The sequence below is a fragment of the Rhinolophus hipposideros genome (assembly GCF_964194185.1).
Source record: "Rhinolophus hipposideros genome assembly, chromosome: 4".
NCBI classification, from domain to species: domain Eukaryota; kingdom Metazoa; phylum Chordata; class Mammalia; order Chiroptera; family Rhinolophidae; genus Rhinolophus; species Rhinolophus hipposideros.
Genome location: NC_138050.1, coordinates 59,784,499 through 59,812,169, shown reverse-complemented (window position 1 = coordinate 59,812,169; position 27,671 = coordinate 59,784,499). Strand labels below are relative to the sequence as shown.

At 37.1% G+C, this 27,671-nt stretch overlaps 2 protein-coding genes across 3 annotated transcripts in view; one reads left to right on the top strand and one right to left on the bottom strand.

Moving 5' to 3' along the window:
• Positions 1 to 1,114, bottom strand: part of LOC308496358 (uncharacterized protein) — a gene marked incomplete at its 5' end in the record, with an annotated part of 4,543 nt that extends 3,429 nt beyond the window's left edge. Inside the window, one exon of one of the 2 annotated variants that reach the window (XR_013993174.1) lies at positions 642 to 853. Coding sequence is in view for 1 of the 2 variants with exons in the window: in XM_081045508.1 (XP_080901634.1) it covers positions 710 to 1,114 (405 nt within the window). Of the gene's footprint in view, positions 1 to 641 lie in introns of both variants that reach the window. The other variant, XM_081045508.1, reaches the window with a different exon arrangement.
• ERCC5 (ERCC excision repair 5, endonuclease) lies at positions 68 to 27,671 on the top strand. The gene is made up of 15 exons (XM_081045501.1): positions 68 to 1,388; positions 5,526 to 5,701; positions 7,226 to 7,341; positions 7,838 to 7,924; positions 9,091 to 9,151; positions 11,193 to 11,336; positions 13,342 to 13,549; positions 13,860 to 14,978; positions 17,478 to 17,725; positions 18,148 to 18,267; positions 18,427 to 18,640; positions 20,399 to 20,543; positions 24,236 to 24,438; positions 25,271 to 25,353; positions 26,985 to 27,671. Exons 1-15 carry the CDS (start codon positions 1,301 to 1,303, stop codon positions 27,582 to 27,584), a joined length of 3,612 nt encoding a protein of 1,203 aa, XP_080901627.1. The 5' UTR covers positions 68 to 1,300; the 3' UTR covers positions 27,585 to 27,671.

Genomic DNA, 27,671 nt, shown 5'->3' with positions numbered 1-27,671 from the left:
GCACTTTGTTACGATTATCCCTGATAAAATATTAGTTGTTACCAAGTCAACTAAATATGACTACTGTGAACCACCTGGGCATCGACAGGTTTTGCTAAAAACTAATTTTTGTTATCGTTCTTTTTGTCATAAGGGATTTATTTAACAAAATTCCCTGCTCATTTAAATCAACCTTTTCACCGATTTGAATCTAGTTTCAATAGTTCAAATTTTAACCAATATGTATACGGCTATCATTAACTACTAATGTTAAGTACTTTGCATACAATCCCCTCTGATCCCAGCTAAAACAGTCTGCAAGATTGGTTTCATGCGCAGCCTACATTTGAAACAGAAGTTCTGAACAAATGTTAACTGACAATACTATACATTATAATACATTATACATTATAACAATACATTATAACACGGTGTGGTGGGGATCTGTATCTTGGCCTGAGGGTTCCAGAGCCACCTCCTTTCTAAGAGCTATTCTGGCAATTAGTTTCTCGTCATTTCTGATCTACGAGCCATGGAATCCTAAATTTTAGATGCTGGAGAAAATTAAACTATTTCAAAGGTTAAGGCTTTACGTTGTGTTGCTATCTAGTTATTACGTTATCGAACAAATACTACTTTAAAAACAGCAGAAAAGCATCCACCTTTTCTGTTGTCGCTTTACGTGTAAAACAATATTAGTATTAAGTTTTCAGTGGGGAGAAGCTGATACCGAAAAAGCGCGTAGAAAACCGTCACCCCAACAAGTAGACACTTTGCTCATCGTTTTATCGTTTAACCACCAAAGAACGCCAGCGTGGAAGACGCGCAGTACTAACAACACAAAAACACGGGGGCTGAACCGTTCCTTCACTTCCGGAAGGTAACGGCGCAGCAAATATACGTAAGCGCGGTGAGGCGGGACTTCCGCCCTACGCATCGTATCAGACGGAAGCCGCGAGTCCCCATTTCCTGTGAGTTTACGCACCCACTCGACAAGGTAGGTGGTGTCGGAAGCACAGCTGGCTGTTTGTCTCGCCCGCGCCGTCTCCTCATCCCAGTCTTCTGTTAAGAGTGCAAAAGTTTGGGCCAAAGCGCTGGACGAGACGCGAACCTGCTCCTCCCCGCCATCTGCCATTCTCTGCTCCCGTCTTTCTTCAGGGAGGCGGTGTCACCTGCTGGGAAGTGAAGTCCCCGTTGGTGCCGGTTTTCCGTGGAAAACCGCGGGTTAGTTCCATCTTTCCTGAGTTGGAGCTGTTCCCGGAGGCAGGGGAGGTTGTGCAGCCCGTGCCTCCGAGTTGCGCTCTGTAGACACGCCTGCCTCATGGGAGTCCATGGGCTCTGGAAGCTGCTGGAGTGCTCCGGGCGGCAGGTCAGCCCCGAAACGCTGGAAGGGAAGATACTTGCCGTGGGTATCCTTAACGCGTGGTCAGTACTTGGGATGCGGTGATTCGCTGCAAGGACGTGACTCACTCTCGTCTCTCCATTGGGCGCAGACCGATGTGGTGGGATGACGGTCTCGCCCGGCGGGGCGCTGTAGAATCTCCTCGACGTTTACTTCCCCCCGCTTTGCGATCAGGGCACTCTGGATTGGAGTTCGGGTTTTATCACCGAAGAGCAGTGCTTTACGGCTCTCTGTGCTTTAGTTCTCTTATCTGGAAAGTGGAGTTGAAAGTCGTATCTACACACACAGGGTTGGTATGAGGAATAAAGGGATTATTTAAATGAAAGAAGCTTAGAATAGTGTCTGGCACTGTTAATATTGCAAAACTTAAAAGTATTGTCCAGGCTGGGGAGTCAGCATGGAGGAAATGAAATAGGCTGCCTGTCGGTAGTTTTGCCTGCTGTTCTAAATCTTGCTCCACCTTATGTTTGTTAGAGGAAAGACAGTATGGTCAGGCTTTGAACTTTAAAAAAAATTATATATATGTGTGTATATATATATATATATATATATATATATAAAATTTTTTATTATGATTTTTAGAATAGGTAATTTATATGGTACTACACTGAAAAGATTTCAAAAGATAGACAGTGAATTATTTTCCTCCCTGCCCCTATGATGGACTTTACAAGGAGTTGTTTGTATGCATGTTTGGCTGGTTTTGTTTGTCTTTGGAATGAAAAAAAATTTTTTTTTCATTGTCAAAACGTGAATGCTGTTTCTGAAATTTTGATTTTTTTATTTGTTAAGCATTTTTTTTTTTTCCTGTTTCAGAAGAGCTGGTGGTACCTTACACTAGTTCCCTAAATGGGAACCTTAAGTGAGATGGTGCTGATTATATTTTTTGAAATGTGAATAATGTTAAAATACATCTGTAATGAATTTTGGCTGAAAAGTTTTTATGCAGGGTACCTTGCGGGGGACAGGGAAAGGTTTTTTGTTTTGGTTTGGTTTTTTTGTTTGTTTGTTTTGAAAGCATGTGTGGTATTGCTGCCCTCTGGTGGTTCCTCAAATCACTGCTTTCTAGAGATTTTCTTTATGTAACTAGTATATGTGAATGAAAGCGGTTTTCGGTGATGGGAGCCATTAAAACTTCAGCAAGGACTTAGGTTGTTTTACGTTGCAGCCCATATGAAGAGTTGATAATTTGTAAAATCATTGAGATGACATGAAGTTTAGCATTCCAGTTCTTTAGGAAGTTGTCCAAAGTAAGGAAAAGTAAAACATTTAATTTAGATTATCTATTTTCAGGTGACCCAGAATCTCTTTTGGGACATGAAGTCATTTTCATGGGGTTATTGGGCTTTTCTGAAAGAGCAACATCGTTTAATAAGGACTGTCACAGATACTCCAGTTATAACGATAATCTCTTATACGTGTGTGTGTATATATGTAGAAGGGAATATTTGTTTTATAATTTATTTTACTTTGTGTGTTTTAATGGGAATTTGAATTCAGATATCTGAAATATATTGAGTTTTTTTTGTTAATGAAGAAATTACCCATGAGACACTAGGTTTATAATTTATTCTTAGATTCCCTAAAATAAATTGTTTGGTCTTTTTACCATCTATAGCAAAGTATTTTGTTTATTTATATACTCTAAATGTCTTTGTCAAATAATAAAGAATTAACAAGTTATAGGCTAGGTAGAAACTTACTTAATCCTATGTCATGTCTCCACCACTGTCACATTGTCTTCCACTTTCACTTGGGCTATTGTAACTAGTTTTAAAACTGGTCTTGTTATAGTTTATTCTTCACATGTCCACTAGGGTGATCCTTAAGTCACATTCTAGAAACATTCCAGTTGACTACACACACATTAGCGACTACTGTTGCTCCTCACTGTGCTGTTCCTGCCACATTGTCCTTAATGAAGCATGCTTCTGTGCCAGAGAATTCACATTTACTGTTCCTCTTGCCTCCTGGTTTATTGCTTCGCTCCTCGTGGTCATTCACGTCTCTTACTTCTTCAGATAGACCTTCTCTAACTACAGAGCTATTAACCCCTCATCTGTCTTTTGTCCTTTTACTCTATTTACTTTTTTTCTTGGCACTTACCAACAACCTAACATATCTATTAATTGATTTTTAAAAAACTATCTGTCTTCCCCATTAGAACGCAATGGGGACAGGAACCATATCTGTTTTGTTCACAGCTAGGTATCTTGTTTACTGTTCTATCACTAGGATCTTGGATATGCCTGATACAGTAGCCCTCAAATATAAAAGTGATTATAATAGCTTGCTTTCCACTATTTTGTTACATGTTTATTAAGTTAATTGTTGATGGGCCTGATTTCTTTTTATGGTAGTTAGGTAATGTACATTCATTTAAATTTTTAACTGTTCAACTCATTTAATAGCAGATTTTTGTTGCCTCCTATATGACCTGTGAGAGGGAGAGCAGTGCCCACAAGTGTGGTCTGGAAAAGTGACGGAGCTCACAGTCTGATTTTTACCCCCAACTAGTCTGTAAACTCCATAAGGGCAATTGCTTTGTTTTATTTAGTGCTGTGTCCCCAGTGCATAGAAGAATTTCTGCCACATAAGAAGCACTATGTGTTTGAATAGGACTGTGTAAGTATAGGTCTTAAGGCTGAGGAAGTGACTCATAGACTGAGACCTAATAGTAGCTGACCACTAGGCTAAGAGAGGGAGAAACTCAGGCAGAAGAAGGAGTAAGGAGCCTGTGAGAAAATCCTGGAGGCAGGAAAGAGCTTAGTGATTTCCAGGGTTTGGGAAGTGGCTTGAAATGAGAGGAAAAATGAACAGAGGCTAGATTATTCAGGGCTTCCTAGGCCATGGGAAGAAGTTTTGGATATTATCCTAAAGGCAGTGGGAAACTTTCAGAGGGTTTCAACTAAAAATATATTGGTGAAATCTACTATATACCTTCAAGGTAGATTAAAAAGTAGAATTGATAGGACCTGGTAGTGGTTAGATGAGAGGAATATATGGGATGACACTCAGAGTTCTGGCTCTGGTGGATGGGGATGACATTCACTGAAATGGCATGAGCAGCCTAGTGAGGAGATCGGGAGTTCAGCTTTGATCATGTTAAATTTGAAGTGTCTGTGAGGCATCAGATAGAAATATCAACTAGGCCATCCGTCTGCGGTCAGGGGAGAGCTTGGGAGAGGGCATGGAGTGGTGGGCTGAGGTGGCCTTGGTGGCTATAGCATGCAGACAGGAGAAAAGGAGAGGGCCTGAGAGGAGAGATCCTTGCTGAAGTCAGTCAACCCGTTAATGGTGAGTGAGAGGAGCAGGAAAACTAGCAGAGTGCCATGTCCCTCTGTCTTAGGCACAAATAGAAAATAATTTATTAAAAGTGTTTTTTAGAAAAGTTTTAAAATATAAAAAAAGCCCTAAGAAGAAAGCAAGTTACTTGTAATCACAGCAGAGATAACTGCTCTTAATATTTTGATGTCTGAACTTCTAGTTTTTTATACATAACTTAATGCATATATTACAAAATGGAATTACACTTTCCATACTTTGTAACCTGTTTTACTTTGTGACTGTCATGCTGCAACTTCCATTTTTAAGGACTCCTTGGTATTCCAGCAAATCAGTATATCATAATTTAGTTTTAAAAGAAGACCGGCTGGAAAATTTATATTTAAAAATGTTTTCATTATTATGAATAAACATTCTTATAAGTAATTTATTGTAAACCTATGATGATTTCCTGAGGGTAAATGTCTGGAAGTGGAATTCTTAGGTAAAACAGAATACAAGTTTTTAAGTTTTTTGCTATGAATTGCCAAATTGTTCTCCAAAAGTTGTGTTAATTTATTACAATTCTGTAGAGATCATTATTTTTTCAAAGAAACAGATTTTTTTCAATTAAACTTTTTAAAAGACACATCTATCTATGTAAGATTTTAAAATTCAGTATGTGAACAGTAGTAATAAGGGTTCAAATAAAGTTAACAGATTTTAGGTAGATTCCATCAGGGCTAAACATTTTTCAATTTCAAATGAATTATGATGAATCCTTAGTTTTACCGTTTGGAAGATACCAGTTATTAGGAATTTGAAACTGGGAGGATGAGGGAAGAATTTCCAAAATGTTTTTCATTAACAATTCTTCCAGATATTAGCATTTGGTTAAACCAAGCACTTAAAGGAGTCCGGGATCGCCATGGGAACTCAATAGAAAATGCTCACCTTCTCACTTTGTTTCATCGGCTCTGTAAACTCTTATTTTTTCGAATTCGTCCTATTTTTGTGTTTGATGGGGACGCTCCACTATTGAAGAAACAGACTTTGGTAAGAGTCATCAATTTTCCACCCCCATTGTTAGAAAGAAAAGTTCAGATAAAATTTTAATTTTCTCTATAGAATTTTGAAAACCAACACTTATTTTGACATATATCAAACTTCATTTCTACTTTAAAAATTACCTTGAACAAATAAATACTTCTTTTAAACACCTTTTCTTTATATATGAGAGTATATCATGGGTACAATGATAACATTTAGCTTTTAATAAAACTACTGACATTCTTATAATGGAGAATTTTAGAGTATATTCTTAGGTGTTCTACATTTGTTCCAGTTATGTTGCTATTGCTCAGAGCATTATAGAAAACCACAGGGGAAATGCATCTGTGAATCTCAGATCAAGGATCCTCCATGATAGTGAGCCATTTAAAGGTGAATTGGATTTTAGGTTATGTGGTGCCAAGTGTGACTAAAAAGGATTATCAGTAAAAGAAATTGGATGGGATATAAAAGAACGAGAATGAGTTTCTTTATTTTGAAAGTAGTTTAAAACAATGTTTGAACAATGTTGTGAACTTTGGAGTTATTACTCCCCAGATGACAGCATCCATTGGATATATGACTTTAATGTTGAAAATGTCAGCTCATCACTGTATAATCCTACCAGATATTGTCTAAGGAAGTGAAGACATAGGATAAATGTACGGATTTGTAAATGTTTGGGGACATTTGTTGCCTCAGTAAAACATCTAGACTTGAACGTTACAGTTTTTAATTATCTAAGGCATACTCTATGTCAGGTCGTGTTTGGAAGGATTAGAAAGGAAAAGAGAACCCCAGAACTTACTTATCTACTAGTGGTAAGTTTGTACCCTTAAACATCTCTCCAATTCCCCTACTCCATGATAAAGGTATTAGCTCTACTGTAGCAATCACATTGTAATAAATAGATTTACTAAACCAGCATATTATATACCTTAAACTTATACAGTGTTATATGTCAATTATATCTCAATTAAAAAGAGAAAAGAAAAAATGTTTTGGTATTTCTGCCTTATATTCAACCATGGAGACTTCTGTTTTTCCCTACTTGAACATTTCTTACAGGGTATCCCTATACATTTTATGATTTCTTATGACATAATCTTGAATGTTGAAGGAGTTACATATAAGTAATGTATTTTTATAAAATGCAACATCAAATTGGTTTTGGCATAACAGTGGCATTTTAAAGAATAAATTTGGTTAATTCTTTTGGGAAACATTTACTTAATTGTATATCATTACATTGTAGGCTTCTTGACATTAAAAGACATTTGAAAGAAATAATAGTTTCCCAAATACGTTGTAGAATAGCGAGTCCATTAAGTAATAGATAGATGGAAACTCTGGGTGTTCCTTACATATGAGAAAACTGAGATGTCCACTGATATACCATTTAACAGGATGTTCTAATGTAATTGTACTCTGAAAACTCAGACAAACCAACTTCTCTGCGAAAAAAGTTACAGAAATGTTTTTGATATACTGATATTCTGGAGTAAAGTCCTGTGTCCTTTCTTTTCACAGGCTAAGAGAAGGCATAAAAGGGACTTGGCAACCGATGACTCCAGAAAAACTACAGAGAAGCTTTTGAGCACATTTTTGAAAAGACAAGCTATAAAAACTGCCTTAAGAAGCAAAAGGCAAGAGGGAAATTACATTAATTTTAAGGATTAATTTTTGCATTGGATTCCTGTGGCTGCCTTTCCCTAATTTTAACTCTCAGCAGAAAATAGAAGGTGAAGTAAGAGAGATAAGTGGAATGTCTATTTGACATTGTAATTTGAAGTTGTGAATTTCTCTGTTATGTGTGAATTAGCTTTGATAATGAGAAAGGAAAGTGGTGGTGTTGGGTTCATGCAGGTTTTCCTTTTAGGATGCTCTTCTTCATGCCTGCACTTGAGGCTGTGGCCCAGGTACTGAGAGGGCCACAGCTGCAGCAAGTTTCTTCTTCTCTCCAGGCCCTACTTAATTTTTCACAGCAGCGGCTTGAGCAGCCAGGTCAGCAGGGGAGAAGCCATTACCTCCTGTGCGTCCCCTTCTCACATCCTCAGCAGGGCTTCTCTAAACCATGGGGAATCACATTTGACTTAGAAAACTATTTCATAATATCTGTTTAAGCCTCTGTGTACTTTTCAGAGATGAAGCACTACCCAGTCTTACTCAAGTGCAAAGAGAAGATGACATCTATGCTTTGCCACCTTTACAAGAAGAAGAAAAAAATAGGTAAATGTTTATTTTAAGATAGTCATTAGTTTAATTAGACAGACTTAAACCTTTATGTTTTATCTACATGTTAAGGTGTGTGGGAATTAATGCATCGGAAATAATGCATTCTTGACCCCATTTAGAATACTTTTCAAAAACTAAATTTTTAATTTGCTCCCTTGTCTTTGTGTTTTGGTGGTTTGTGGTTTATTTTTCATTTTGTAGAGCCTGTGCTAGCACTGTTGTCATATAATTTACAAAGAGATGCATTTTAGTTTGGCTTATACTTGGCTTATACATGCTGTCTCTACCTATTTCTCAGCCCAGTATCTTCTCCCACATAACTACCACTCTGAAAGACCATATGTAACATCTTCCTTGTTAAATCCAGTAGACGCTTTGCAGTTTTCACTTTCACATGGTGCCTGCTGAGTGCTTGTCTGGCCACTTTTTCTGAGTTTTTTGTGTGGACTCTTTCTCTAGCTGGCTGTTAATTGTCAGCAGGTTTTGTGGTTGAAGTGCAAGTGGAGGGCTAGCGTGAGTGTCCTGCACCTACCCCCATTCCTTTCTCTCGGGGTTCCTGAGAGGCCAGGGATGTTTGAATCAGCCCAGTTCTCTTTAGCTTTACTGCTACCACCTTACTGTTGTCTCTAGGTTACTGTACTAGCTTCCCAATTTTTCTCTGTCTCTCTTTCATCTTTCCCTTTAGCAGGAACCCCTCCTTGCCAAACCCAGTCTCTGCTTTGCAGTGTAGCCTCTAATAAAACCCAAATCTGATGTTGTCATTTCGTTGCTTAAAACACTTCCTATCTTCTGTTGTTTTTTTAAAATTTTGTTTTTATTTAGAATAACACTTTAACCCCTTAATCTCATGCTTGTAATCCCCATGCAATGTAATTGCAGGAAATTTCAGAAAGCTTTCAAGACCTCCAGAATTGATTGGGGTGGGGTGACTCTCTTTTCCACCCCTTTGGCAGCCTACTCTTTCTTTTCTATGAAAGTTCTTAGATCACATTGTGATTGCTCACTTGTATCCCCACTAAACTGTGATATCAGTGACAGCATGTATCTTGCTATCTTAGTCACCATTGTATCCCTATAACTAGCAGCACCTTGAAGTCAAGAAATATCTTTATGAATAGTCATTAAATCATAGATATTGTAAATGTATATTTGACTTTCAGTTCAGAAGAGGAAGATGAAAAAGAATGGCAAGAAAGAATGAACCATAAACAAGCATTACAGGTATTTAAATAATTTTTGAATTCAGAATTTATTCTATTATTTGAAATGAGTGGCATGGAAATGAATAATTTTAATGAGGTAGTATGAATTTATGAAAGTTACTGATAAAAATAAAGACAGATGCCTTTATTGTGTGTGTGTGTGTATATGCATATGCATATATGTATATGCAAAATTCATATGCTTGTAGAGTATGTAGAATTATGCATATCTAGCTATCCAAAATAAGCCATTTTTCTTTTACAATCAACCAATTAATAAAAATAAATAGTTGTATATGCTTGTGTAAAATATAGTAGAAAACATACCACCCATAAATAACTTATATTAGTCTTCCCTCCCCCACCTATGTAGTTGAGTGTGTGTGTATGTACGTGTATCAGATGTACATGTATACATATATATGTAGATGTATGCTTGTGCATCAGATGCTACAGTTATCTATTGCTGTGTAACTTAGTGGAGTGAAAACAGTCATTTATTATCAACATCTCACCGTTTTGGGGGTTCATGAGCTCAGTGAGGCAGTTCCTTGTGAGTGTCTCCCATGTAGGTGCAGATAGTAGCTGGGGCTGGAGTTTCCTCAAAGGCCTCCTTTCTCGAATGTCCAGCGATTGACACTGGCTGTTAGCCACAACACTTGCCTCTCCACATAGCCCACACTGTTTGACAGCATGGCACTGTGTTCCTGGGGCAGGCATCCGAAGAGCAAGTGCCAGGCAGGACCTGTATTTCCTTTCTAGCCAGCTTTGGAAGCTCTGCAGCCTCCCTTCCACTACATTCTGTTCATTACAAGGCTAGTTAAGGCCAGCCCCTGTTTAGTGGGAGGGGAGTTAGACAAGGTGAGTGTCAGAGAACTGTGGACATGTTTTAAAACCACCACCACACACGTTTTAATGAATAACATGTTTACAAATTGAAGTACTGTATATACAAGTTTTTGAAATTTTCTTTATGTTTCTCAAAATAGTTAACATTCTTTGATTTCTAAGTTCCCTGTTTCTTGTATGTTCATATGATTTTGGTACATCTGGTAGAAGACTTTTGAACTAAAACTGCAGGATCCCCCAAATCGTGGAGGTTCTGCATTATTAATCTGGCAAGTGATAGCAATCTCAGTGAAGAACATGACATCGTGTTCAGAAAGACCTGTGTTTAAGTGCATGCTCTACTGTTCACTAGCTGTTTGATCTTAGACAAATTAACTTCTCCAAGGCTTTATTTCCTTTTTTTGTAAGCAAAAATAATATCGATGCCTTCCTCATAGGGGTGATGGGAGCATTAGTGAGGGAATCCTTGACCATAATGACTGGCTTGTCCCAAGTGCTTGCTGGTTTGTACATACACACAATATACATACAGACAGGAAAGCAAATTATATTCTTTACCGATGAAGAGTTTTAAAATACTTTGGGTAATCAGTTAAAATTTAGAAAAGTTTTACATTTTCATGTCTGAAATTTCTAACTTTTTCTGATTATAGGTTAAGAGCAAACTAAGAGAATTGCAAGTACTGTTCAAAATCATAAGACTCATCCCTGCTCAGGGCCTTTGACTTGTTAATTCCTCAGCCTGGGATGCTCTGTCTCTGGGCAGGCTTTTTGGTGTCTTTCATTTCTCTGCTAATAATCATTTTTTTCGTGGGGTCTTCTCTGTCAATTTTTATTTTCTTTCTATTCTTTTAATCAACTCTTTTATCAGATTAACCTTCTTTATTTTCTCATCGTTATCTTGTTCATTTGTTTGTTTATCATATGTCTTCCTTCATTCCTGAGAGTAGGGACCTTAGCTGGCATGATGTGCGTAGTACTCTAGCACCTAGTACAGTGCCTGATACATTAGAGGTGCCTGGTATTTTTTTCTTTTCAGTGAATGAATGAGTGAATGGACACATTCCCTAGTCTGCCTATTCACTTTGATACTTGTTGTAGATTATGTAGAACTTTGTTTATTATGTAAGCACAAAAAATTATCTGTCAGAATGAATAGCATTAGGTGTATGAAATATAAATTTCATGAAGTTGTGTTTTTCTTGTTATAGGAAGAGTTCTTTCAGAATCCTCATGCAGTAGATATTGAGTCTGAAGACTTTAGCAGCCTGCCCCCTGAAATAAAGCATGAAATCTTGACTGAGATGAAAGAATTTACCAAGCGAAGAAGAACATTATTTGAAGCAATGCCAGAGGTGAAATATACAACAGCACATTAATGTGTAGAATTGAGAACTGCAGCAAAATTTTTTATTAGAAAAAAGAGAAAATTGATAAGCATTACTTACACAATGTCTGTTTCCAGTAAACAGCATTTGTGTGTCTCAGAGATCCTGTGAAGCATCATCATATATCTATAAGTTTGAACTTATAAATGCTTACTGAAAGAAGCCTATCTTGATTTCCACCCAAGGTCAGGTCTTGTCTCCTGCTCTGTGTTCTCAAAGACCCCACTAAAGAGACCCTGTAATGTTTCTTTATAGTTCTTTGCACCCAAATATGCCTATCTTGCTCACCTCTGTATTTTCAGCACCTAGGTCAGTATCTTTCAAATAGCGTGTGCCCAATATATGCTTAGTGGTTAAACTCTTACGTGAATTCATAAAAGTTATTTTAACCCATAATGTACATTGTAGAATGTAATATAGACCCTAATCACAGTGGAAAAGTTTATTCTAACTGGAAATCCCAGGTATCTCTTCCTGTGCTGCAGAGCTAGACATACAGCTGGATCTCCATATTCCCTCTCTGTCTTTCTGGACAGTGGTAATAGGGAATTTAGTAGTAAATTCCTTAACTTACAGCATAATGGTGGCTCCACAGCCGCAGAAATCCAGAGGAGGGTATTGTGCAGAGTTAGGTTTTGTGGAGCATGTCTTCTAATCATGCCACACCCTTAATTATTACTCTCTTCAGTTAGTGAATGAGTTGTTTTCCTTTCTACTGCTATCACCTATTATTTCTAATATCATTCTCTTTTAACTCACTGTAGGACAGAATATAAACTTTTGCAGCATTATTATTCCTAATGAATGGATGTGGTATTATTTTATCTACAGACTTTTTAACATTTCTTAAATTTATACCCAAATATATGAAAAAAGCAGGACGTATTTTCCCATCATTCCTTTCTGTTTTTCCATGAAGAATGTGAACATAGGAAAATGCTGAGGTATACAGAAATGATATACAAAGGACAGAGTAAATTTATTTTCATTTCGGGAAAAATCCAGGCTCAGTCGCTCAATCATTTTATTTCTTGAGTATGAAAAGATCTTGGGCTGGTCTTGGAGGAAATAGAATTTGGATTATATAAACAACAGTGGGAAGGAATGGGAGAAGAGAGACAGTTCTTAATGATTTGTTCCCCTTTATTCCCTTTCTGCCAACCACAGGGCCTCAGGGATCGGTACACTAGGGTGGTGGTAATTGTGCAGCAGCTCACTGGATCTGTAGTTCTGATAGCTAAGGGAAGTTCTCAGTCATCCAGGTTGAACCTTTCTATCATGTGTACATTGGGCAAATGCATTGATAATAGTAATGATGATAAGAAGAGTAATAGTAATAATCATAATAGTGATGGGAGCAATATAGTATAACTTTAATCAACAGATCTGCTTTTGCTCCTAGGTCTACCCTTACTGGCTATGTGGTTCTAAGGAGGTTACTGAACCTCTATGTAAACCTCAGTTTCTTCATTTGTAGAATGGAGATAATGATATTTGTCTCATCGGTGGTTGAGAATAAAATGGGGTAATAGATATAAAAGCACTTAGAAGAATGCCTTACATAGGAAATGGCTTTGTAAACGTTAACTGTTATTAACTGATTGCTATGATTTATTGTGTTTTTTATGTGCCTGGGACTGTGCTGAGTACTTTACTTGCATATTTACTTTCATTAGAAAGGTGTCTATTAAACCATAATCAGAATGTCGCATGCCCTACATGCTCAATACATGGTTTTTGATTAAGTGATTATGTCATAGACATTATCCATGGTTTTTTTTCTTTTGTCCAGTTCTTTTTGTTTTAAAGATTACGGTAAGTTACAGTTTTTCCCTGTGTTCAGATTTTACTTTTATAGTGCGAAAATGCCACCCATGAAAAAAATCAATTGCTCTATATCGACTTTTGGGCAAATAGAAATATGGTAATATATGTGTTTAATATAAAAATGATTTTACTTATTTTGCTTTAGGAGTCCAATGACTTTTCACAGTACCAGCTCAAAGGCTTACTTAAAAAAAACCAACTAAACCAGCACATAGAAAATGTCCAAAAGGAAATGAATCAACAACATTCAGGACAAATCCGAAGGCAATATGAAGATGAAGGGGGCTTTTTGGAGGAGGTAGAGTCAAGGAGAGTGGTCTCTGAAGACACTTCCCATTATATCTTGATAAAAGGTACTGGGCACCATCACTTATTTGATGGTTAAAAGCCAAAAATATGTTGTATCTCTTAATTGTATCAACTACCACCCTGGGTAATATTAGTGATGTCCTACTTACGTAATAATTGTAGGTAGCAATTAATAGATGATTTACTATTGTACCAACCCACTTGAAAATTAACTAATGAATTAACTTTTAGTTGCTGATTAAATGAAAATACATAACTTCATTTATGAGAACCAGGATACTCTTGTTCATGTTATTAAAAGTATATTGTTATACTGTTAAACTACATAGTGAGATTGTTTTAATTTTTCTTAAGGTATACAAGCTAAGAAAGTTGCAGAAGTGGATTCAGAGTCTTTTCCATCTTTCAGCAAAATGCACAGCATGTGTTCTGACATGAAGTCGTCTCCATGTGAAAACCTGCAGCCAGAGAAAGCACCTGATGCTGCCCCTCCTTCTCCACGAACTGTACTGGCTCTGCAAGCTGCCCTGCTGGGAAATAGCTCCGAAGAGGAGTTGGAGAGTGGGGATCAAAGGCAGCACGATAAAAGCGATGCATCTGCTGCTGTAGAAGGAGGGTCCATATCACCACGGACTCTCTTAGCTATTCAGGGAGCTCTTGATGATGATGAAGATGTGCAAGTGCATGCCGGGAATGATGTGCAGACGGGAGAGCCAGCAGCGAGGAAGCTGCTTATAGACAGTTCTGATGAGGAAACTGATGACGGACTTAAAACGAGAGCTGGAAAGGGAGTACTGCTGACACCAGTGCCTCATTCAACCAGTGTGAACTTTGTAGAGGAACATGTAATCAACACTAATAACGAAAAAGAGCTGGCAGACTCAGCTCCTTTGTCAAGTACAGGCTTTTGTCAGGACAGTGAATCTAGCATTCCAAAAGAACAAAGGCCATTTATTTACATGGTTAATGAAGCCTTTCAGACAAGCGATGAGCCTACGGTTAATGATAGAGAAGCTCTAACTCCTTTAGAAAACGCAGTGGTTGGACCTACGAACGCACCTGGGCTCCAGAGTGGAAGGGAACTGACATCACCATCTCTGACAAGTCCAAGTTCTGTATCAAGGCACGAAACATATACCAAAGTGCTTGAGCTACAACAAGATCTTTGTTCAGCTCAGAATAAATATGATTCTTCTGTTCTTTCAAGTGATGATGAAATAGAGTATGAAAAAAATCCTGCTTCTGAAATTACTGGCACTGCCAGTTTGCAAGAAGCGCGTAACACACTAAGTGTGCCTTCAGAGGCAATAAGTAATGTAGAAAATACAGTATCACTTAATGCTAGAGAGCCTGAGAATTTCCTGAAAACCATCCAAGAACATGAGATGATGGAATCTGCAGGCCAGGATTTAATTTCAGTTCCAAAGTTCATGGAATTAATGGAAATTGACTCTGAAGAAAGTGAATCTGATGGTAGGTGCTTGTTTTCTTTTGGAGATAAAGAATGATAGGAATTCACCTCGGTAGGAACTGAGAGTTCCTTTAGGATGGTCCAGTTCCCGCTCTCTTCAGCTGATAAACTGGAGACCCAGAAAGGTGAGATAAGTTTCCCTAGGAAAGGCACAGCTAGTAATGGCATATTGCCCTTTCCTGTTTTGCTGTTCTTTTTGTTGTTTTTAAAGGGAGGGAGTGCCCTAATTGGTGAAGGTAAAGGTGAGTTTCCTTTTAGTTCTTTTAACTTTTTATTTAGAAATAATTAACAAACTTAAGAAAGTCAAAAGAATGTTACAAAACATTCGGATTCCTTCACCCAGTACTTGAGCAGCTAGCATTTTACTACCTCTGCTTTATCATCTCTCTGCCTGACTGCCTATCTGTATGTACATATGTATATCATATATCTATATCTGTACACACTTTTGTATGGTCGATCCTCATTCTTCAGATTCCGTATTTGTGGAATGACCTACTTACTAAAACTTACTTGTAACCCCAGAATCAATACTCTTATCAGTGTCATTGTGGTCATTCGTGGACATGCATAGGACAGCTAAAATTTGAGTTGCAACACTGTTCCCAGCTGAGACTGAGCAAGGTGACGCTCTGCCTTCTTGCTTCAGCTCTCCTACAGAGATGGCCAGAGAGTGGAGATGGGAAAGAGCAGTGTGCAATGTAGACAAGAAGCTCTGGGGCCAATTGGACAGGGTTCGAATCCCAACTCTGGCACTAGTTAGTAGGGTGGCCTCAGGAAAATCTCTTAACACTCCTGAACCTTGTTTTCTTCTTTGTAAAATAAATAGAATTTACCAAGATGAATTGTTTTTAGGATATAGGATTATAAATATATTTCCTATAGGAGCAAGTATTCAGTATTCATGTATTTGGTGTTCTTAATGACTTTATAGAACATAACTGCTGCAAATAAAAAGAAATGACTGCACACACATACAACCCCCCCCCACCCATGCTAATTTTTTTCCTGGTGTCTGCTCGATTTCTCTACTTTAAGGTTGCTATTTCCCCTTGGTAATTAATAAGTATTTTATGGAAAGGATTTTTGGGGGGCTGTGTAAATAAATGCTGTTCCTGAACAGACCTTCACCCACTTATTTTAGCATCCATTAATGGTTTTTACCTGAATAAATTATGCTGTGATGGTTGCCAAATGGTTGTTTTCTAACTATTGTTTCTTAAGTATTTATCAGTTGGCATCATACTAGAAGGAAGCTCTTTCCCTTCTCCCCATTTAGAACTTTTTTGTATTAGTTTAGACTCATGGATTCCTAGTTTATTTAATGAGTTATACTACCATTCTTCACTTTGCTGCCCAAATTGTCCCAGCTTTGGCCAGTTGCCAATTTGTCCCTTCAAGCTGGCCCCCTTGACTTTTGACAATTCTCCATTATATTTTGAACATTACTTTCTGGCCAAGATGATTTCAGGTTTATCTTGTATTTTCCCTGCCCTTCCCTCTGAAACTAGCCATTTTGCCAAGGAGCCCTGATTCCTTGTAGTGGCATGGTACTTAGAAATCAAAATCTGCACATGAGTATTTTTAATTGTTGTTGGGGTGTCATTTCCTCAGGCCCTCTCAGCCACAAAGCCAGGAAATATATTTAGGTATATACCTACGCACATCTAATCTCTAATATTAAACACATCTAATATTAAAATTCATAAATTCACACTGATGTCTGCAGTTATAATTCAACATCACAGATTTCATTCTAGCCTCCACCTTTGTCATTTCCCTTTCTAGCAGTGAGAAACCTTGCTCCCATTAAGTTCGATATAGTAACTTATTTGCTTTCTCTATGTCACCATCTCCTGATCCCACTGGCCTCTTCCTTGGCTTAGGCTGTCTCCTCGCCCCAGCCGCTCGGTTGAGAGGCCTTGCCCCCTCTATCCCGATGGTGTATCCCCCTCTGACCTAGCCCCCTCTGTCCGAAGGGAAGGAAGGGAATCAATACATATTTTTTACAGAAAAGACATAGGAGAGGAGGGAAGGAAAAAGTGGAAGAAGAGCTGTTTCTCTTGGGTACTTACCAGGGTTTTTTCCACTAAGTCACAGATTTATTTTCTACTATGTTCATAGTGAAATTGCATAGAAACTTATTTTATAACCTCCACGATTATTTACATACCTCAGTACGTCTCCCTTTTGAATTTTGAAACAATATTAGTTAATTTAAAGAATATTTGTATAAAGCAGTATGCAAATATTTGAATGATTGGTTCCTAATTTCAAAGACAGTGCCAGTTTTATTTAATTGAAAAGGCTTACTTTGAAGTTATAGGCATTTATTATTAAATTTAATAGTAGTTTTCTACTATTACTTGTTTTCTATTACATTTAGATCTTTTCTCTCGAGGGTAAACCATTTTTCAGTATACTTTGGAAAACTCTTGATGAATTCAGGATGATTTTAATGTTTCAGTTGTAAATAAAGTGACCTTATTATTTTGGTACAGGAAGTTTCATTGAAGTGCAGAGTATAATTAGTGAGGATGAACCTCAAGCCGAGTTATCTGAAGCTTCCAAACCTTTTTCTGGACAAAGTGAAGAGGAGCCATTAGGAACTAAGAAAGAAGAAGCCACTGGTGACTCTGAAGTCCTCCTAAGAGACAACCCTGAAAGCGAGGCCTTGGGTATTGAGCCACATGAGGAGACTGAGAAAGATACAGACAGTTCGCTCACTGAATGGCAAGATATTGATTTGGTAATAATGTTATGGTGTGCTTTAACTTATTGCTAAGGAAGCCATCCATGTTAAGTATATTGTGAGTGTCAAGGAGTTACTAGATGAATATTTATTAGCTATTTGCATGCATCTTCTTTTTTTTTTATTTTTTTATTTTTTTTTATTTTAGAGAATTAGTTTATTTTATTGCATGCATCTTCTTGTTCTTGCTGATAGCTCCTCTTTATGTAGGCGGCTGAGATAGTCTCTACCAAGATAGTCTCTGCTTTTTATATTATTTAGTGAGGGAACTCCAAAGATATTACAGGCTTGCTCAGGAATCTAAGTGGAAAACATAAGGAGAAAAACTTATTGCTGATTTCAGTAAGACTAAATGCATTTTGTAACGAATTAATTTATTTGTATTTGTATAATTATCTACAAATGAAATTATTTTATAGGAGGAGCTGGAAACTCTGGAGAGCAGCCTTTTAGCACAACAGAATTCATTGAAAGCTCAAAAACAGCAGCAGGAACGGATTGCTGCTACTGTTACAGGACAGATGTTTTTGGAGAGCCAGGTAGGTGTACCAACTTGGGCCTCTTAATAATACCAATTGATAGTTTTACTCAGTCAGATTCCCCCAGGGCACGTGTTAAATGTTTAAGCACTCCCATTTCTGGGTCAGGACCTGGTACTGCATTTCAGTCAGGGTCATTGTGTTTCTCTAACTCTTTAGGAACTTCTTCGCCTGTTTGGAATTCCCTACATCGAGGCTCCCATGGAAGCAGAGGCTCAATGCGCCATCCTGGACCTGACTGATCAAACTTCCGGAACAATCACCGATGATAGTGATATTTGGCTATTTGGAGCACGGCACGTCTATAAAAACTTCTTTAATAAAAACAAGTTTGTAGAATACTACCAGTATGTGGACTTTCACAACCAATTAGGTAAGATTTAAGACTTCAGAGTATGAGTACGATTATTTTCTGAAGTTTCCCTTCAGAATTTGTAGTATTATTTTTTTCTTTCCAAGGAACTAATATGGTGTATTAATAGAAATGGTAGTCTGTACAAGTTTTTATATGTGTTTTTGTGCTTATTAGAGGAATAAGATTTTTAAATTAGAATTTAAGAAATTAAAATCCTAGTATGTTTAGGCATTTTCTGCAGTTTAATCATCCAACTTGGTTCAACTTTGACTGGTTACCTGAGATCTCGAGAGTGAAACAAAGGTGGTAGAGAGGGGAGGAAGGTAGGAGTCACTCCTGCTGGAATCATGAACCTCACAGCCCTATACTTGTGCTTCCAGCAGTCTTTCACTCTCCCATTTACCCAGCAAACACATATTGAGTGATTCCTTATATGCCTGTTGTTGTTCTTGGAAATGAGGAAACATCAGAGAATAAAACAGTCGGAGAAACAGAGAATGAAATAGTAGGAGAAACATGATTAAAAAAATACATAAGTCATAAATGGACGGTAGTATGTGCCATATAGAAAAGTCAATAAAAGAGAGAAGAGAGTCACGGGAAGTGCATGTATTGTTTTATGTAGAATTGTGGTTCGGAAAGGCTTTACTAGTAGGTAACTTTGGGTCTGGGGTCTAAAGGAAAGAGGAAGCAAGTGTTATATGTACCTTAGCGATGAGTATGTCAGACAGAGATTGGTATGTGCAAAGGCCCTTGGGAAGAAGCTTGATTGGTGTGTTCTAGGGAAGCAACAGGTACTTCTGGGTTGAATTGTGTCTTCTCAAAATTCATATGTTGTAGTCTTAACCCCCGGTACCTCAGAATGTGCCTGTATTTGGAGATAGAGTGTTTAAAGAGATGATTATTAAGTGAGGTCATTAGGGTGGGCCTGAATCCAATCTCACTGGTGTCCTTATATTACAAGAAGAGATTAGGGCATAGAGGGAAGAGGGAAGACCATGTGAAGACATGTGGAGAATATGGCCATTTGCAGGCCAAGAGAGAGGCCTTCAGGCGAAACTAACCCAGCCAACACCTTGATTTCAGACTTCTAGCCTCCAGAACTATGAGGAAATAAATTCCTGTTGTTTAAGCCAGCCAGTCTGGGTACTTGATTGTCATAGCCCAAGCAAATTAATAAAGGCTGGTGTGAGTGAATGAGGAGGAGAATGGCAAGAGTTAATATCAGAGGAAGGAGAATGCCAAAACTAAGTGGGATTGGCTCAATTGTGCGATAGCAAGGATTTGTAGATGGACTGAGTATGTGATGTGAGAGAAGAACAGTCAGGGATGACTCCCCCTCCTGAGCAGTTGGTAGAATGGACTCACCATTAGTAAGAGGAGGGAGACTGGGGAGGAGCAGTGGGACAAGAGAGAGAGGAGGATCCAGGCTCGGATTTGTTACAAATGACGTGCCCATTAGGTATCTACATGCAGATGTTAAGATAAGAGTTGAATATGTGTGACTGGTTCAGAGGAGAAATCCAAGCTAGAGAGCTAAATTCGTGGATCATAATATAGATGGTATTTAAAGCCGTAAGGGTGGATGAAACTTTAAAATTCTTAACAGAATGTTATTTTAAAAAAAAGAATCTATTTTCAAATAGTAAATAAGAGATATCTATGTTGGATGAGAATGTATATACACATATATTTATATAATAAAATATCTATAAATGTGTAATAAATGTTTATAAAATGAAATTTAAATACATATAGTAATTTTTACTCTTGTAGGATTGGATCGGAACAAATTAATAAATTTGGCCTATTTGCTTGGAAGTGATTACACAGAAGGGATACCAACTGTAGGTTGTGTTACAGCCATGGAAATTCTCAATGAATTTCCTGGACATGGCCTGGAACCTCTCCTAAGATTCTCGTAAGTTCTTTCTTAATTTCTTTAATTCAGATATCTATATAAATGCTCAGGTTAACAAACGGAACCATTGTTTATGCCATGAACTGTCACAGATCATTGTTCATTGAGAAAACAGAAGGAGGTATTGGTTGGGGTTACTAAAGTTCGTTTCTAGAATTCTGATGGAACCAAAGACCTTTATTTTTTTAGTGTTGCCAGGCTTAGCCTAATTCAGAGGTACAAAGCCTGTCCTGTAAGATTTCCTAGGTGTGTAGAAGTTGTTGTTTCATTCATTCATATGTTTATTGAATATGAGTAGCTGCTTTGTGCTAGACACTGGGTTAGGTTGGGATAGGAAAGATGATTAAATTCATAGACCGTGCCCTCAGGCAGCTCCCACACTCTTGGGGGTGACAGAGAAATAAACACGTACTTGTACTTCTATGTGTTGAGTGTTCTGAAAGAAGTCGGCCAGAGAGGGGCATGGAAATGGAATGCCAGGAACTTTATATCAGGTACTGCTACCCTTTTCTTACCGCATGTACGCGTATACTGTGATATATTCAGTGGGAGGGTCGTATTCTACCCATGACCCAGAGCTGCCCTGTCCTTAGGGTACACTTTTTAATTTTGGAGATTCTGAGATGGTGGTAGTTAGGATTATGTCTGTGAAAGTAGTTCTTTCTTAAGATTGCCCCTTGATGGCATCTTTTTAAAAAATTTGAAACATTCATACCATACATTTCACTTCTTTTAAAGTGCACAGTTTAGTGGCTTTTAGTCTTTTAGTCTTTAGTGGCTTTTTTAGTCTTTTAAGGAGATTATGATAGCATTTTTAAACCATCAGTTTGTCATGAGGTACTATTTGAAAGATTATTTAATGGTTCTTTAGTGTTCTCTCCATTGTATATATCCTGTTTGAAAGATTTCGGGATGATCTGGTCTGAAGAATCAGTGATTAGAATTACAACTTAAATACAAAATTGTTTAATAACATTGCTATCCTCCAGCTTTAGCACACATACCAATGTATTTTACTTTAGGCTTTCTTTATCTCTCTTTTCATAATTTTATTTATGAGGAAATGTATATTTTGGAGGTACGTTATTAGGTAACTTGTAGGTCATGGTATTTAAATAACTTGAAAAACTAAAAATAACTTTTATACAAATACTAAATACATAATAGAAAAATTATAAAATATGGATTAAAAAGATTACAATGAACATTTTGGTTTGTATAATTTTAGACTTTCCACAGTGAACTCCTATACAGAGGGTGCCAAGAAAAGTATACACATTTTAAAAAGGAAAATTGTATTAAAATTGTAATACTCGATATATACTAATAACAAAAGATGAATACAAGTCACGTTTGACTTCTCCAATTACAAGAGGTGCTCAAAGTGGTTACCGTCAGTGTCCAGACACTTCTGATTACCGCGAACTACTGCTTGAGCAACATTGACTAAAATGTCGACTTGCACACATTTTTTTGGTACCCCCGACACACACACACACACACACACATACACACACACGGTATATATACACACATACACACACATTTGACCCTTGAACAACATGGTTTTGAACTGCATGGATCCACTTATATCTGTACTTTTTTCAGTGACTACACAATATTTTCAATCTGCGTTTGGGAATTGGTGGATACAGAAGGCTGCCCAGATGCATTGCTCTGAGCCATCTTATATAAGGGACTTGGGCATCCATGGTTTTGGTATCTGCAGGGGATCCGGGAACCAATCCCCCTTTATACTGAGGGATGACTGGAGTAATTTTTGGGGAGTCAAAAGTTAATAATGCAGATTTTTGGTTGTATGGGGATCAGTGCCACCGAACACCACATTGTTCAAGGGTCAGGTGTATACATACACGTGTATGCTCAGGTAAAAGTGTGTATTTATTCGTTTTTTTACAAGAATGGGATGATGCTGTATACTTTTTATATTACCTGGAACTCATTTGGTGATAAAACAAGGCCTGTTATCAATGTACAGGTTTATTTCATTGTTTTTTAATAAATCCATAATAGTTTTTTGACATATGATGATTAATCAAATGCCTGTTGTTATTTTTGTTTTTTTAAAGTATAAACAGACATTGATTTGAGTGTCCTTATGTTTAGGTTCTTAGATATCTGAGTATTGTTGTAGACTAAGTGAAAATGATATGTAACTTTTCAATTTGGTATCCTAATTACTAGCGAGAGTGATTTATTTCGTGTTTATTAACAGTTTACATTTCTGATTTAGTGCCTAGGCTGTTTATGCCATTTTTCTTTTCTTTCAACAATTTTTTCTCGTTTGCTGCCAGTTGAATGGCTTACATGTTTTCAGTCAGTGTTAGCAGTTTCTGCCTTTGGTCCTCTAGCTTGCTGATGATAAATAGGGGCAGCCTCAGCATTGCGTGGATCAAGAGGGTTAGGACAAATGCAGAGGTAAAGAACTAAAGAAGCAGTGGAAAGCATGTTGCTTTGCTTTCTTCCCTGCTCTCCTCTTTTCTCAAGCAGATTCTGGCTGGTCAGGTTCCCTTTAAAGTAGAGCTTCTCTGGGCCTGCAGGCTGAATTCAGCCAGTTGTGTTTGATTATCAGGCCTACACAGTGCACTCTTCTTTCATTTTGAATTGGCTACCAACATTTACATTTGGGGAAATTTCACAGAAAATTTTGAATTCTCTTGGGGGAAAATGAGATCTGAAAATACTTGCTCCAAATCCTAAATAAACCCTGAAACAGCTGGAGCAGAGAACAGCAATTCCACCATACTGACTTGGCCTGGTCACAAATCCTTCAATTTTATCTCAGACGTTACCACTCTCTATCTGCCCAGGTGATTGGCAGGTGCCATCTTTCATCTTTACGTTAAGTGCCTGGCCCTCTTGCTTTACGGAGGGGGTGATCCTTTTGCTTTGAAGAGCTCATAGAATGTTGTGCCAGTCCTCCTAAGTGGCAATTATGATAGCTATTTCAAAGAGGAAAATTCAAAAAAGAGTACGGGAGAAATATAGGTATCTTCTCAGTGCACTCTTGGAAATACTATTTCCCTGAAAATAAGACCTACCCGGACAATCAGCTCTAATGCGTCTTTTGGAGCAAAAATTAATAAGACCCAGTATCATATCATATGTCATATCATATCATACCACATCATATCATTGTATTATAGTAAAATAAGACTGGGTCTTATATTAATTTTTGCTCCAAAAGACGCATTAGAGATGATTGTCTGGCTAGGTCTTATTTTCGGGGAAACATGGTAGAATTGTAAAATTGATGAAGAAAGATCTTTTTTTCCTTTTTGTATTTTGATCCTACAGTGGAATCTGTAGTTAGTCCTTTTTAGTGCTAGATGGCACTCCTGCATCGGTGAAGCGAAAAAATTGCTTAGCCCACAAATCCGAGTCAGTGGCTAATACGGAGTATGTGAAGCAGTGGAACATGTGTGATGATTGGATGTGTAGACCAGTTAATACAATGCCAAGCACAGAGTGAGCTTTAATCAATGTTTGCTATCATTATGCATTGTGATTAATAGCACTGAAAATAATAACATTTGTATTTTGTAGGTTATAGGCATTGTTTGGGAATTCGCATTTGAGTTCATGTCGCCTAACTTTAAGTTAGCTCTTTATCTGCAGTGCATCTACTATGTCTTTTGGCTTTATAAAGACTTGTTTCCTTTGCCTTGTAGAGAGTGGTGGCATGAAGCTCAAAAAAATAAGAAGATTAGACCTAATCCTTATGACACTAAAGTGAAAAAAAAATTACGAAAGTTGCAACTCTCACCTGGCTTTCCCAACCCAGCTGTTGCAGATGCTTACCTGAAACCTGTGGTGAATGACTCCAGGGAATCGTTTCTGTGGGGGAAACCTGATCTTGACAAAATTAGAGAATATCCTTTTACTGAAAACATAAAGGAAGACTGAGGCAAATAGGTGTTTTGGTTTAAAACATGAAGTTGGATCGTTTTTTTTCTTAATATTCCATTCATCTAAAACATTCCTTTAGTTCCTTTTTCTCTCTCCTTAGGTTTTTTTTTTTTGGTGGTAAAACGCACATAAAATTTACTTTCTTAACCATTTTAAGTGTGCATTTCAGTGGTATTAAAACATTCACATTGTTGTGCAACCATCACCACCATCCATATCCATAATTCTTTTCAGTAAAACTGAAAATCTCTATCCATTAAACAATATGCTTAGTTTTAAAGAGGATTTTTATTTTAAATAGTAGTGATAAACATTCATAGATATAACAACATCCTTAAGTATTATTTATTTGGAAAGATAATTAGTTTTGTTCTTTTTGTTACTGATGTTCCTTTTCTACATATTTAAATAATCATTTGATTAGGTGTTTAAAAGTTTGCAATACAATTAATCTAACTACAGTTTTTATCTTTCAAAGATATATGTCTAATATCTGCAGCCTGTTTTTACTCTGGATTAAGGTTTTCCAATAGCCACGAGTCTTTGATGACCTAAAAGGAGAGTTGGATATGTTTTTGTCTTAGAGGATATTACATAGAAAAGTACATAGTACCAGATGATTATGTTAGAGTTATTTGTTTTGTTACTCTTTATTTTACCACGTTTAATCTTTATAAATATGAAAATGTTTGGAGATAATGGGAAATAGAATGAAGGATGGGCTCTTTGGACCTTTGTATTTATCACTTGTTTAAATATCTTTAGAAACATGTATGAATCTTTAACTGCCTGCATATTTTGTCAGCGATATTTTGGCTGGAACAGGACGAAGACTGATGAGTCTCTCTTTCCAGTGTTAAAGCAACTGAACGCCCAGCAGGTAGTCACGGCAGCTTTTTTCCTAAGTTCAGGATAAAGAGTAAACCCAGGAAGGCTGTGAGTGGCAGTTGTTAAAGACCAGTTATTCTTTTATTTTAGAGCATGCAACATACATTTTTGAATGATTATACTTCAGATAAGAGAACAGAGGAAAACAGAAAAATTGGACTTTTTTTCACTTTCTGATGTCACCCTTGGGCTAGATTTTGGTGTCCTTTTGATTCATTCTGACTTTGAAAAAACCAATCTAATAATGGATTTGTTTTTATAGTTAAATATTTTATCCTTTCAGAGCTATTTTTATATTGAACAAGTCTAGGAAGTATTCAGTCCAAAGTATTTCCGATCATTAATGTGTTAATGCTCTTTAATTCTGTGGACGAATCATCAAAGGTAGCAGTTCAGTCATTATACTGTATCGCAGAAGAGATTATTGAGGAGAAAAAGGCCTTTATGTGGTCCTCAGTTCCCCTATGTAGGTAACTGTCCTGCTTCATCTGTGTGTTCCGACCCACACAGAAACCTCTTACCCCAGAGGCAACCCACAAAACATACATAAAAGTAAACCTTTTAGCAGAAATGAGACCATTTCTTGTAAGATATATTAGGTTGGGCTTATTTTGGAAAAATATAAACAAAACTGAGACACTTCCATGTGAGAGTTTCCCATTGATTGATGACGTTCCCTACTGGAAACATTGTACGCCAACAGATAAGGCTCCTTGGCTTAGTGATTGATCATTCCTTAATTTCAGACACATTTTGTTGTAATAAAATTTATTACTTTGTAGAAGTTAATATATGTTTATATCCCCCCAAATTAGAAAATGAAAAAATGAATTAAAATTACTTGTCTACTTCCTCTAATATAGATATTGACATTTAGCTTTATTTTTTTTTAATGTCCCCTCTTCTTCCCATATATATTTGTTATCATAGATAAATGCAATTTGATATATCTACCCTCCATCTATTACAATATTTTCTTTCTGTGTATTCCATAATTTCATAATTTCAAATGACCAGATTACATTTCATCGAAGAGATTTGACTGAATTGGTTTAGTTCATTTAGTGGACATTTAATTTTCAGGTTTTCATAATGTTGTGAAATCAGACACATAACCTTCCCAAATATAACCATTTTTAAAAAATGTCTTCCTAAAAGTGAATTTGCTGAACAAATGGCATAAAGATTTCTTACTAGTCCTAACATATAATACTGTGAATTTGCCTCCTAAAGGTTTTGTATCATAATAATATTTTTAAAAGAAGGAGATAGTGAAATTTAGAAATGAACCCCATTAACTTACGTTACTCCAAAAGAAGATGATATATTTGGCTACTGAAAAAAAAATATTTAACTTTCTTTTAGTGCCTAAGAAGGGATTTCTTATTTGAGACGCGGACAGAGGACTTAGTTGACAGAGGTGGTGCAAGTACTGCATTAAGTATGACCTAGAAAGTAAATTTACTGTGAGTAAATAATTTGGGAGACTGGCTTTTGAGAGGGAATGAATTAGTATTCTCTGAAAGAGTCATACAATGCCAGTGATCAAGGTGGAGCTCTTTGATTTGCTTTAGAAACTTTACTTGCTTGTCTGATTTATTATTATTTTGTTTTATTTTTTAGACGCAGCTCCGAATTGATTCTTTCTTTAGATTAGCTCAACAGGAGAAACAAGATGTTAAGGGTATTAAGAGCCAGAGACTTAACAGAGCTGTGACGTGTATGCTGAGAAAAGAAAGAGAAGAAGCAGCCAGTGAAATAGAAGCAGTTTCTGTTGCCATTGAGAAAGAATATGAGTTCCCTGATAAGGCCAAAGGTAAGACCCAGAAGAGAAGCACAGCAAATAAGTGGAAAGAGTCATCAAGCCTGAAAAGAGCGAGGCTTTTGGATTCTAACCAAGAGAGTGAATGTGGTGGATTTTTGGGGGAGGCCTACATCTCCCAGTCATCTAATACATCCTCAAGTGAGGATGCTGGATGTTTGTCTGTAATGAACATGCAGCGGGGAAAAGCAGATGGAGAGGCAAAAGGCAGCTCTGTAGTTATGCAGAACACACTGGAACTTCATCCTGTAAGGGACAAAGGTGAAGGTTCGACTTCGAGCAGCTCTAGTGATGATGACCGAGAGAAAACAAAACAAGTCCTGGTGACTGCCAGATCTGTGTTTGGGAAGAAAAAGAGGAAACTGAGATGTACAAGAGGAAGAAAGAAAAACCTAATTTAAATGTGTATTCTCTGTAATTGGGTACAAGTTAATATTTTGTAATGAATTTGTTGTGGGGAAATAATAAAATTAAATATCTGCACAGTG